We start from the raw sequence: 12,949 nt of genomic DNA, 5'->3' as shown, positions 1-12,949 counted from the left end.
GTACATTTAATTTAAAATCTGTTCCATGCATCTGATGTAGTAACAAGATTGAGCCTCAAATAGTGGAATGTGGACCCAAAGTTAAAATCCAACATGGCTAGCTGTGGAGCCATTTTTGATCAAAAGTGAACCAATGTAGATTTCTCCAAAGCCTTTGAGCATAGCACTCAGAAATTGGATTTCTTGTCATAGCATTGCAAGCCTGCTCCCAAATAGAGAAGTCAAGAACTTCAGCTTCTTCATAGGAAAAATCTAAGCTGCTTTCCAAGCATTCATCATCATTAGATGCTGCCAACTCATACCCAGCCTTCAGATATGGTATACCAAATTTCAGTCTGTCATCCTGGCTGGCAAATTGCTTCTTTGAGGCAGTCTTTAGGATTTCATGGGCTCCTGAGAGATTGTTACAAGAATGAGCCAAGTATTTCAGATGTTCACTGAGTACTCAAGCTGTTCAGGAAGTTTGTAAGGTAGATACGTATTGTACTGCAAACGAGGGGAGTGAGGCTGAGAAAGCAGCTTGCCTAGGACCAGCACTGGGGGAAAGTCTTATTCCCCTTGTTATTTCAAGACTTGTGGGCATCAGTTGTGGCCTAGGACCAGCCACTGAATTCATGATGGAGGCAAAATCATAGCAAAGTATCTTAGCTACTATGTTGCTTCAACTCCATTGGAGCTGGCTTCAAGAAAATGCTGAACATTTATCAGTAATATGAATGTATCTCTGTTGTAGATTTCCTTTCCCAAATATATAACAAGAGAAGAAAATAACATTACAATATAATGTGTTGCCTTGTGTTCTGTCAACTTCTGTTGAACCTTTTTCCTAATCCTTTACAGAGTGAGGTGAATTTATGGAGTATGAGCTAGTTCCACAGTCTATAAATAAAGTGTCTAATGTAGTTCTCTATTTATTATTTTCTATATTTTGTAGACGTAGCACTGTTCGCCTGAGATTAAAAGGGATCATCAGGTACATTGCCACCACAAGTCAAATTTTACTGTAACTTTTATTTTCTGGACTCATTACTAAATCTGTAAAGCTTACTTTTTCTAGTTATTTTCATTTAGTTCTATTGCTGGTTAGTTTAGGAAAAAATCGAGGGGGGGAATTGAGGAAAAAAGAAACAAAACCAAAAATGATATGAGGCATCATAATATCTGTCCTACATTTGTTAACCAGGGAATTTGCTGCTGAGGGGAAAATAGGTCTGCAAGGGTAGAGGGAAGTGTGAAAGATACTGTAGCAGCTCATAAAGTACACACTCAAAACCATTTTACCATTTTGATGGAACACCAGCAATGGATACCAAGATGCAATGTATTTCTGTATTATTCGGTTTACTGTACACAAGACTTTTCCATTTGTCATCCCTTAGTGCACCATGGAATTTGGCATACGTTCTGGCTACCTTTAAATGAAACAAGTACCCTAATGCCTCCCAAACCTTTGTAACATGTATGCATTCTGTAGATTGCATAGCTTGCATAAATCGTGAGTACAATATGTACGGTTTGGCATCACTGAGAGCAAAATTTGATCTTAAGCGTTTTATCTCTCTGGGTTGAATCCAATCACTTTCTGTTGGTCTGTGTGGAGGGGAGGTTTTCACAGGTTTCCCCCTTCCCACTGTAGTCCCCCGTATGGCATCCAGCACTCTTCCTGAGAACTCCCCAGAAGTTGCATTTTCGGGAACACAGTGGAATGCAGCAGGAAGGGGGAGGCAGGAAATATCTGTCCATGCCAAGGTCCTTTGGATCCAACCCACTGCACGGAGGGGCTGCTGTCAGAACGTTCGTTTCTGAGAAAGCAAAAAAGCAGGGGAAAGGAGGTTAAACTGAAGAGGCGAATTTTGTATACCAGAAAATGGTATCACAGACAGAGAACAAGGCCAATTCAGGGTGCTTTCATTAAATTATATGTCAGTCAATTTTCCACAGATGTACATTTGAGCTTTCTACCATTTAGGGAAAATGTTCTCAATCTTACTTTCAGAATGCTAAAATGCTTTTGATAGTTAGTATGTGCAAACTGTATCCGTGATTGCATGTGAGGCTTTTTCATGCGTTGCTTATTGAACAATTGCTGTAGATAGGGTTGCCAGGTCCTCCCTCTCCATCGGCGGGAGGTTTTGGGGGCAGGGCTGGGGTGATTGCATGTACATGCAATCACTTCCGAGTTTACCCCCGGAAGCAGCGCATCACTGCGGCTGCTTTAGCACTCAAACCCCCCAAAACACCAGCTAAACCCGAAGTGATGTGATTGCATCGCACATGATCCCCGCTCTGGAGCAGCCTGGTGGATTGGCGGGCAATTGCCCGCCGAAACCATCCACCTGGCAAGCCTAGCTGTAGAGTTTAGCAGTTATTCATGCATGGGTTACTTTTTAAAAGGAAATGTCTTACGTGTCTTACCTTGTATTGCAGTCATTATATGATATTTTCCCACTGAAATGAGCTATGCTTCCTTCAATATAATTTCTATTGTCTAGCAGATGAGTATCACAAGTGTGGACATGGATTTCCCATTGTCAACTGTGAGACAGCCTTTCCTTGGTGTTCTTTATCTTTCATAGCATGGCAAGTCTTTGAATCATGGGCACTATGATGGATGGCTTGAGAACTCATCAGAAAAGACTCTGCCTGAGTAGAGCTAGAACTGAATTTTTATCTCATGTTTTTTCTAATTAAAAAGTTCCTCAGCTCAGTATAAAAATTACTGAGCCATCTGGGCCATCCCACAAGTTTAATGGCCACTGTGATAAGCAGTTAGTTGTACCTTTTCTATCTGACTGGAACCCTGATATCACTAATCAAATAGCTGGGTATTGCCTAGCAGCCCTGACCTGGCTGGCCCAGGCTAGCCTGATCTCGTCAGATCTCAGAAGCGAAGCAGGGTCAGCCCTGGCTAGTATTTGGATGGGAGACCACCAAGGAATACCAGGGTTGCTGTGCAGAGGAAGGCACTGGCAAACCACCTCTGTTAGTCTCTTGCCATGAAAACCCCCCCAAAAGGGGTCGCCATAAGTCGGCTGCGACTTGACAGCACTTTACACACACACACACACACACACACACACACACACACACACACATTGCCTAGCAGCCATGAGGCTCTGGGAATTGATTGTCAATAACTTCGGATAATTTTCTTTTCCCCCTTTTTTTAAGGTTTATCATTTGTGTTATTTTTTGATGTTGTGCAATTGGGTTATATAATTTGTAATAAATGCCTAATGACAGGTGTGTGTTTTTTACAAAAAGATAGCTGGTTTAAATGTCTGCTACATGTAAAACAAATAGTTTCCAAACAACTAATGATGAAAGTTTATTTTTACTTACAGCTGAGGTACTTATACAGGCTTATTTATTTATTTAAAACATTTCTATGCCGCCTTTCCACCCAAACAATATAAATAGGGGAGTGGTACCTAGGACTAAATGACTTGGAAAAAGTACCATTATGCAAACATAAAGCTGTTTTGTATGTGTACATTAATGTTATAGTCTTTCATTTATGCTGGTAGAAGAAAATGGTACAGGGAGACAGACGAATCTCCTCGGGGAGGGAGTTCCAGAGTTTCAGTGCCGTGACTGAGAAGGCCCTTTGTCACGTTGCCACAAGCATGTAACATTAAGGCCTGCCTCAAACTTACTTGAACCTTTTAAAGTGTGTATTCTTTAAAATTTCATTTAAAAACAGCATTGAAAACTCGAAGACTGAATTTTACATGTCAAGGAAAGAAAAACTCCTAGCAGGCCAGTTGTAAGGGATAACTGTAATGTACAGGCAGCTAGCCAAAACAAGCCAAAATGACTTACGAATTTGCAAGTTGTCAGTAGGGATGCCAGCCTCCAGGTGGGGCCTGGGGATCTCCTGGAATAATAGCTCATCTCCAGGCTACAGAGATCAGTTCCCCTGGAGAAAATGGATGCTTTGGAGGGTGGATTCTATGTCCTTGTACCCCACTGAGGTCCCTGTCCTCTCCAGGCCCCACCCCCAAATCTCCAGGAGATTCCCAACCTGAATCTGGCAACCCTCCCCCTGTCCTTAGCCAGTGGCTGGGGGGACCTGGCAACCCTAGTTGTCAGTAATTGGCTAAGAATGAGAAATTACTTTGCACAGAATGGAGGGAATTAAAAATTCTGTTGTCCTGTAATTCTTACTGCCCCTGAAAACTGTATGAACAATGGGATCCCTCATTGCTTGAAAGCAAAAGAAATTACCAGTGGAGGACTGAATAGTTTGGCAGAGGCAGATGTCCTAATAAGCACAGGAACTGTTACTTCTTGTTAAGTGAACATTTTTGTAAACAGTTGCATCTGCAGCATGCAAAATGAAGACCAAGAAAGCGGTGGGGGAGCTGCGTCCAAGAACCAGAGTAAGGCTTAAAAGAGCCGGTTGCTTAACCCAATCCGTTCGTTTCATTGTGTACATTTCTACCCTCCTGTATCGTTGCCATTGGTACTGTGCCAGGTTTTGATTTCTAAGAAAAAACCCAGTGTTGGTAGACCCTTGTGATGTACAGTGGTGATTTCAAAGTGATCTTGTTCTACAAATGAATACCTAGCTGCCTCGGATGATTGAGAAGCTGTAGTGGAGTGAATTTATTTTCTTTCAGGCTCTTTCAGTGATTTTACTGCACTTTTCAGGCACCAAAAAGCACTGCTTACAAAAGCTGTGTCCTAATGTAGTTAAAGCTGCTGTGTGAAGAAGAACTGGTTAACTTGCCATGGAAAATCCAAGTATATGTATATGAAGAATAAATTTTTAACAAGCACTGCTGACTGAAATGTCTGCTGTGGTGAACAAAAGAGGTGCTTGTTTATGAATACAGAAAATTAAAGTTAACACTTTAATTGGAGACTTATATGGTAACTTGCAAGGTATGGACTTTGAATTAGCCTTCCTTTCAGTAGAGCTACACTGAGGTTATAGTTGGTTCTAAGGAATATCACTACAGTGTGCTGCTGTGAAGACTTAGGAAGAAGATGTAACTTTTTATATTCATGCTTTGCCTGCAAAAACTTTCTCATAGTCAGAATCTGTGTGTCGGGGTATAATATGAACATTTTGCTCTCTTATGCAAGCAGTTCACAAGCTGATTCCTTAGTAACATTGCCCCTTTTAATTTCTGCAATGGCTTACATGCAGTAACAAAATACAGACCACATGCATTAATGAATTACACTCCAGATACTAGCATAGTAAAAGGAAGAACACCCATGTACAATCTATGGACAAATATACGTGCAGAAAACATACAGACTGGCAATAAAGAAAATGTGAGAATACTAACCGTGCAATGACTTTCTTCTAATGCAGAGCAAAAACCCAGTTGCGTTCTTTCTCCTGGAGCCAGTATTGTTGGCTGGTAATCTGTAGCTCTAGAGAGAGCCGCCGCTTTGTCTTGCCATATTACATCCAAGTTTGTATCACCCCATTTAGTTCAGTCAGATAAGAGAGCCACCTATCATACTTTTTGTCTACTCCAGAAGAGACGGGATTGTGTATCTGCCCTGCTGTCTTTGCCTGGCATTTGCATGCTGAAATGTGCTAACCAACAACAGATGACCTCACTTCCATATACAGCACATTTGGGCGTGTTTTTTCTTTAAACAAATGCATGGCTAGACTTAAACCAGTCAGCTCACGTATGATGTCACCAAAGAGTTAAAGAAAAAAGCTCCAAAGGATTTCCTATCCACAACCTTTAGAGAAGAGAGGGAGTTGGGGAAAAGGAGGAGGGGGAGAAGCACAGTATGAACAAGGAGAGATTGTTTGCTGGTTGAACAGAGCAGGGCAGATGGGGAAACAATTAATAAGAGTTCTGGCAATTGCAAAACATTTTATTGCACTGCCTAAAGATGCCTTTCATGTTGTTGCAATTAGTGAGCTTTGTTTAGAGGGGAGATTCTTAGAGGCTGATTAGCTCAGTTTTATATAGCCAAGAATGAAAGAAGCAGACAGTAAAATATAACAGTCAAATGAACCATTTATAGTCCTGAAGAATGCAGAACAGAATGTCACATTCAATTATTTAAGTTTACTTAATGAGAAACAGTTCTTGCCGCAATAGTCATAAAGAAACTTTTTGTGCAAGTAAGGTAATGTTAACTTTTGTGTTTCCTGAGTATAGGAATTTGTCAAAGACAAGACTTTGTAAGAAAAATTCAATTTTTGAAGACCAGAACACATGCCCCCTTTGACAAAATCTGTCGTATGACAACTTAAGTGGAAGGGTTTGCTTTCTCTTACAAAGAAAACAGAATACATTGTTCTTATGATTGTCGGTTGTTATGACATCTCTTAAATTATTTTAAGGTTTTGTACTTTGCTAAAGATTTTTTTAAGCAAATAACATGGAACCAGTGTCCTGCTGAGGTAATGCTGGAAGCCAGACTTCTGAGCATTTTTTTTAATTTCTGCTAAGAAGAATTAGGTATTTACTTGTGCAGTGCTATGCAGTTACTCCAGTCTAAGACAGTTAATATGATTTGTGTTATTCTGTGGTAACTCTGCATTAGGGATTGTATTGTAGATTTACCACTTGATGTGCCTCCCTCCCCTCCCCTCTTTTATAACAGCTATTAGTATTATATTTATTAAATTCATCAAACAGCAAAGGTAATAATCAGTGAGTAATTCAAAGCAGCCTGATGTGTTAAGGCAAGATCACTTCCTCAGTTACTTAAAAAAAAATTATTTTAGCGCTCTTGGTAATGGTATCAAAGTAGTACTGGCACAGTGTAGGATAATCAAGCATGGCTCCATGTCAAGTGAGCACTGTACAATTGCAGTGTTGTTAGTCATTCAATGAGCATTGACAGCACTTTGTTAGTCCAAGAACACAGTTAAGTATAAAGAAACATCTCCTCCAGGAAGCCTTCAGTGAAAGGCTAGAACTTCAGAAGTTTCATGTATTTAAGATGGAGGTGATTATCTTGGAAAAACTGTACTGTAAGGCTGGTTCCTTGGTCAAAAGGTCATTTTGGAAAGACCCATTTCCAGCAAGAACATGTTTGATTGTTTTACAAGAGCACTTGACTTCTAGGAAGGAAGGATCTCTTTGACTTGTTCATTCAAATTCGCAATGTCATCAGTACATCTATCAGAAGCATGTTAAGCCTGTGATGGCCTTCCCAGTTACTCTGGCATCCTTCTGTTCAGAGAAAGACCAACATGACACAACAGATATTTTCAGTTTTGCTAATTTAAAATTCCTTAAAAACAACTGGTTGGATCCAAAATACCGTAGGCAGCTCTTCTAAAGCAACAGAATTTTCCCACCTCTACCTCTCCACAAATGCTGCTCCTGTGTAACAGGGGGCTCTAGGGGATGTAGGTGCTGACTGATGGATTAGACTAATGGTCCATCTGGTCCAGCATCCTATTACCAAGAATGGTAATGCCACTGAACTCAGAGGTCCCATTGAGCTATCATGGGTATTAGCCAGCAGTAGACCTGTTCTCCATAAATCAGTCCAAATGCCTTTTAAATCCATGTAAGTCAGGGGCGATAATCACATTTCAAACCATGTGAGCAGTGCTTGTAGGTATGCACTGTTGATGAGACCACTGATGTGTTTCACATTAAGATTATAAATATTTATTATTGTCAGATTTCAACTGTTCATCAGTGGCAAAATACACCTTCTCAAATAAGCAGCACTGGCACCTATTAAAGTGGGCACAATCCAACATGGAAAGGGATAGATACAAGGGTTATTAATATCCTTTTGCCCTTCGTAGCCATCTTTATTTGGATTTCAAGTAATTTTGGAGCTGAGGTCTAGGGAGGAGAAGGATAGCTGAATGTCAGGGGCGATCATCACATTTCCATGTCAACTACCCACCATCTAAAAGCAGTTCTTTTTATCTGTCATGAATGTACTGCCAGTTGGCTTCATACTGTGACCCCAAGTTCTGGTATTATGGGAGAGGGAGAAAACTTTCCCTGTATCCACTGTCTCTATACCCCTGGGTGCGTTTGTAGATTTCTTACCATACCACCCCTCAGTTATCTTTACTAAAACAGAAACAAAAAAATCCCTAAATGTTTTAGCCTTGGCTCATGGCTGCCATAGCTGTATCCAAACCCCATGATAATTTTGGTTGCCCTCTTTTGTACTTTTTCCAGGTCTTTAGTATCCTTTTTTGAGATGTGATGACCAGAACAGGACACAGTAGTCAAAATGAGGTTTCACCACAGCCAATTACTATACCATGAGTTTTATTTTCAACCCCCTTTTTTGGTGATTCCTATCATGGAATTTTTTAATCATTGCTGAACATGAAGTCAGTTTTCAGCCAGTTATCCACCAAGTTCCCAAAGCCGCTGCCTGTTCAGCAGCCCCATCTGTATATTCATAAAATTAGGGAGTTTTGCCCCAATGTGCATAATTTTTCATTTACATTCACCTTTTTATTGAGGTTCTCTTGGAGCTTGTTACAATCCCTTTGTGTGTTCATCATCCAAACAATTTTGATGTCAACTGCACACTTTGCTAGCTTACTGTTTACCTGTAGTAGTTGAAAGTGGAAAATGAATTCTGTAGTAAACAAAAGAAATTATTATTTTGATTGAAACTTTTTCATAGTCAAAACAGGTAGACTACAGTATGGTTGGATATTAAGCCAAACTTTCTAACATTGAAAGTAAATCCCACATCCACTTCAAATCCCACATCTCCAAGGCATGATGCAATTTCAAGTGGAGAACCAGTGGACAGGAAGAGAGTACTTAACCTTAAGAAGGGTGCTCCCCCCCCCCAGCTCAGGTTGCTGACCCATACTAGCAAAGGAAATGCAAGCCTGGAACCCCTCATGAGGGGGAAAGAGATTGGGGGGGTTAGAGGAAGGGAAGTGATAACTGAAGGAAGACTTTAAGTGTCATTACTTTGCCAGAAATGGTGCCCTACTAATACTGCTTTACATTTGAGAAACAACAGCTGGGCTTTGACACACAGTGGACTGCATGGTTCTGCTTTGACATTGCTGATTTTTAGAAACCGCTGCTAGATAATGTTGGTGGACGGGTGGAATCTCAGCCTGGATTGAGTTCATAATGTAACTCATGTTACATATACCACTATAAAAGGTGCATTCAGCTTATTCTGGCAGTAAATACTGGTTGTCTTCGCTAATAGGCAGAGGTATGTAAGTTGGTGGGGGGAGCTTAACTCTCAAGCAACCTGAAACTCAAAATTGAAACTATCCAAAGATGAAAGCAAGTGTTTCATCATGTTGAACGTTAATTGTCTGCCTATATCGGGTGAATCTTAATTCAGGGGTTGGAGGACTAAGCTCCCTACCCATCACATGCCAAGGAGCCACAACCAAAAAATTGATGGTTTTACGGGAGAAGGGTTCCTCCAGTGTTGGTGTGAATATTCTCTCCTAAATCTTGCCTTCCCAAACCCCTTCACTGGTTCTGCTCCCAATTGCCCCCTTCTTTCATCCCCTGTCTGGACATCACTCTGCATGTCTCAGCTGCTCACCATCTGATCTCCTTCCCTATATGCCGAAAGAGCTCTCTTCTCTTGCCCCCCACCCAACATTTTCACACCATTCCCCTTTGGAGATATGGGCTGATTGCATGTTCTTGCAGCCAAAAGTCAATCGAAATTAAAAACTACTTATGTACTGTTTCTGTAAAGTACTTTGTTTTTAGCTTTGAGTGTCTAAAAGAAAGGTATTTTGCAATAGAGAATGCAAGTTGGGAAATGTTGCGTTTTTGCCTTGCAGTTCTGTACTTAATACTTTGTGACAGTGGGATGACTTCAGGGATCAGTCTAGTGAGCATATGCAAAAGCACAACACATTGTTTTAAATAAATGATTTCTCTAATAAGCAGTAGACAGCAGTTCCATGAATGGTAGTTCTAACCAATGCACTTTTTAATGAAAGTAAAAGTTGCTACAGTTTTAAATAGTATTAAGTAGACCGGTGTGTTATATGGCAATGCGTTAGCTCTTTTTGGAATTACTTTTCTTTATTTAGGGTCCTGAAGTAATCTTTCTGATCTTACCTTCAGGTATTTATCTCTCAGACTTGACATATATCGACTCGGCATACCCATCCACAGGAAGTATTCTGGAAAATGAGCAGAGATCAAACTTAATGAATAATATACTTAGAATAATTTCGGACTTACAACAGTCTTGTGAATATGGTAAGTTTTATATTGTACTTTTGTACCGCACCATTATGGGTAACTAATTTTATGTTCAAATAAGTTATTTGTTAATCAACGACTCATATGAGCCATTTCTTTGAGGGGGGGGAGATAAAAGCCAGGTTCTAAAGAACCACACAGTTGTTCCCCATCACATGCCACAGGGCAGGCCATTTTTGAAAATCAAATGAGTTTCAAGAGTAGTTTGTTAAATGGAATGGGGGGGGGGGTCTGCCGTTCAAATGCGCTAAGCTTATCTCAGCCCTTGGGTATGCCTAAAGTAGTTTTGTGGATCCCAGCCATAACCTGGAAGAGTAAATGTAAGCAGGGGTATTTTGTCACTTAATTGGCTAACCAGAGGACAAGAATAATGCAAAAAGCAAAACGACATTAATAAATCATTGTGTCTGAGTTTTTCAAAATAGTTAACATATTTCAAGTGGCCCTTGAAGGCCGCTTCCCTTTCTTTAGTAACTGGCATTAAATTGATAAAACCGCATCCTTTTAGATTAAACCTTGTAGGATATGATATTTAAAATTAACTGCTGCAGAAGCAAAAAAAAAAAGACAGCTGTGGAGAAGGAGACATTTTGGGAGGATATCTTTCATATTGCAGAAATCTCTAGCAGACAAGTTATCTGTATGATTTGTAGTTTTAGCCATTCATGCATTAATTTATAACTTCATAAATTTGCTTTAAATTGTTATCTTTTGGTGGGTTGTGTAAAATGTGTTAGGGAAGACACATGAACACATAAAGCTGCCTTATACTGAATCAGACCCTCGGTCCATCAAAGTCACTATTGTCTACTCAGACCGGCAGCAGCTCTCCAGGGTCTCAGGTAGAGGTCTTTCACACCACCTACTTGCCTGGTCCCTTTAACTGGAGATGCTGGGGATTGAACCTGGGATCTTCTGCATGCCAAAGCAGAATCTCTGTCACTGAGCCACAGCCCCTCCCCAATGGACGTTAGTGTCCATTGATAAGCAAGAATGCTTATTAAATAGTTGTAGGTAATTGTGCAATATTATGCTGTGTCTAATGGGACAGGGTAAAATATATATTTAAATCATTTGTTCTTTATAGCCATGCCCCCAAGTCTGTATGTACAAGAGAAGAGATCCATAATTGCTCATTTGCAGTTGCCTCCCAAGCATTCTCTGGCAAGAGTTTCTGGAGTCACTTGAACATTTAAGCTGCTGGATCAGTTCTTGTATTGTGGTTGGGGGAAGAGATTTAAGCGTCACATTAGGAAATATTGCTGAGGAGGAATAAGGGGAAAGTAAGGATGGAGCACATGCACATCCTGTTTGCACAGCCTTGGGACTGAGGCCAGGATATATAAACTTGAATACAGGGTAAAAGTAGTTCTGAGGCTCCTTCCACCCCAGCAAATTGTATTTAGATTGCCTTTGATGAAATATGATCAGCAAGAGGGATGCTGGTTCCCTTTAGAGGTGTCAACCTGCTAGCTTATAGTTGGAGTGATTCATGTTTATCTTTCAGCACAGTTGTCAACCAAATGCCAGCTTAGCTGCTACAGGAGACAGTATTACAAACAGTAGTGCTAATCACAACCATACAAAGAATGCAAGAAAAACTGCTGTTAAACGTAATGAAGATACAAAATGACTGACTTGTACTGTCTGCTATCTAGATATCCCTGTGCTGCCTCATGTTCAAAAATACCTGAATTCTGTTCAGTATATAGAAGAGCTTCAAAAGTTTGTGGAAGATGACAACTATAAGTAAGCCTGAAAACTAATCAATAAAAATGCATTTTTTTTTGGCTTTTTCAAATTTAAACCTCGTAAAGTACAATAATGGAAGGGGCCAATAAGTGCCTGCTGTTTTGTTTTCTCAACCATTTGTATTTTTCTCTGAATGTTCTATGTCTCATAGCTGATTTGGGATTAACCTGCGGAATATTCAGTTACCTAGTGGTAACTGAAGTCTTGCAAATATCTAGGGAATTTTCTTCCTGGATTTAGTTCGGCTTCTCCGTGCGCTTCCCAGTCCACCTCCTTCTCCCCAAGCTTATCTTTAGGGCTGGATCACAAATCTATTCTGTCCGTCTGAAATTTGGGACTGGCAACCACAAACAGCGTTGAGATGTTTGCATGGGATCATAATGCAGTCAGAGTAGCATAGAGTTTCCTGGTACCAGTGGGGAATCTCCATGCAGTATCATGGCACCTGTCAATCTCAGGCGTCTGCCCTTAGTATCCTTCAAGCACACTCATCCAGACAGGTAGATCTGAAGCAGTAATACTTTATTAGGAACTAAAAAGCAAAATAAAAGAACTGACTGCACGCAGGCAGGCGAGGTTAGCAATGGAAACCCAGTACAGGTTACTTGCTTAAAAACATTAGGACGGGAAAATAAGATAAACATTGCTAGGCAACAGCAAGATAAGCAATTCCCGTGGACTGAAGACAAAACACGCCACAGTTGTGAGCTCTGGCACAAACAGGAGATACACAGGACCTTCTGACCCTGGGAACCAAGGTCTTGACTTGTGGCCAGAACTTGACCTGAATTTATGTCAAGAGCCTGACTGGTACTTGGGTTCAGCGAAGAACCTGACATCACCTGTGCCCTATTCTATTCAGAAACTCATGTATAAATTGCAGTTTGGCAAAAATGATAATAATAATGTTTCATGTATGTTAACATTTTGAGAAACCAGAGTTACAGCACATATTTTGGGTTTAGTAGTCTGTGAGGGCAGTAATTTAGCTTCACAAATATGGAATCCAGATCTTGTTC

The 12,949-nt window shown here is 40.4% G+C and overlaps 1 protein-coding gene across 2 annotated transcripts in view; it reads left to right on the top strand.

Moving 5' to 3' along the window:
- The window catches only part of RALGPS2 (Ral GEF with PH domain and SH3 binding motif 2), a 119,141-nt gene that overhangs the window by 67,868 nt on the left and 38,324 nt on the right, over nt 1-12,949 (top strand). For both annotated transcript variants that reach the window (XM_056844403.1, XM_056844402.1), the window contains exons 8-9: nt 10,038-10,175; nt 11,837-11,927. In XM_056844403.1, coding sequence (XP_056700381.1) covers nt 10,038-10,175; nt 11,837-11,927 — 229 coding nt within the window. The remainder of the gene's footprint in view (nt 1-10,037; nt 10,176-11,836; nt 11,928-12,949) is intronic.

This window comes from Euleptes europaea, chromosome 2 (genome assembly GCF_029931775.1).
Source record: "Euleptes europaea isolate rEulEur1 chromosome 2, rEulEur1.hap1, whole genome shotgun sequence".
In the NCBI taxonomy this organism is placed as follows: domain Eukaryota; kingdom Metazoa; phylum Chordata; class Lepidosauria; order Squamata; family Sphaerodactylidae; genus Euleptes; species Euleptes europaea.
This window is presented reverse-complemented; position numbering and strand designations above follow the sequence as displayed.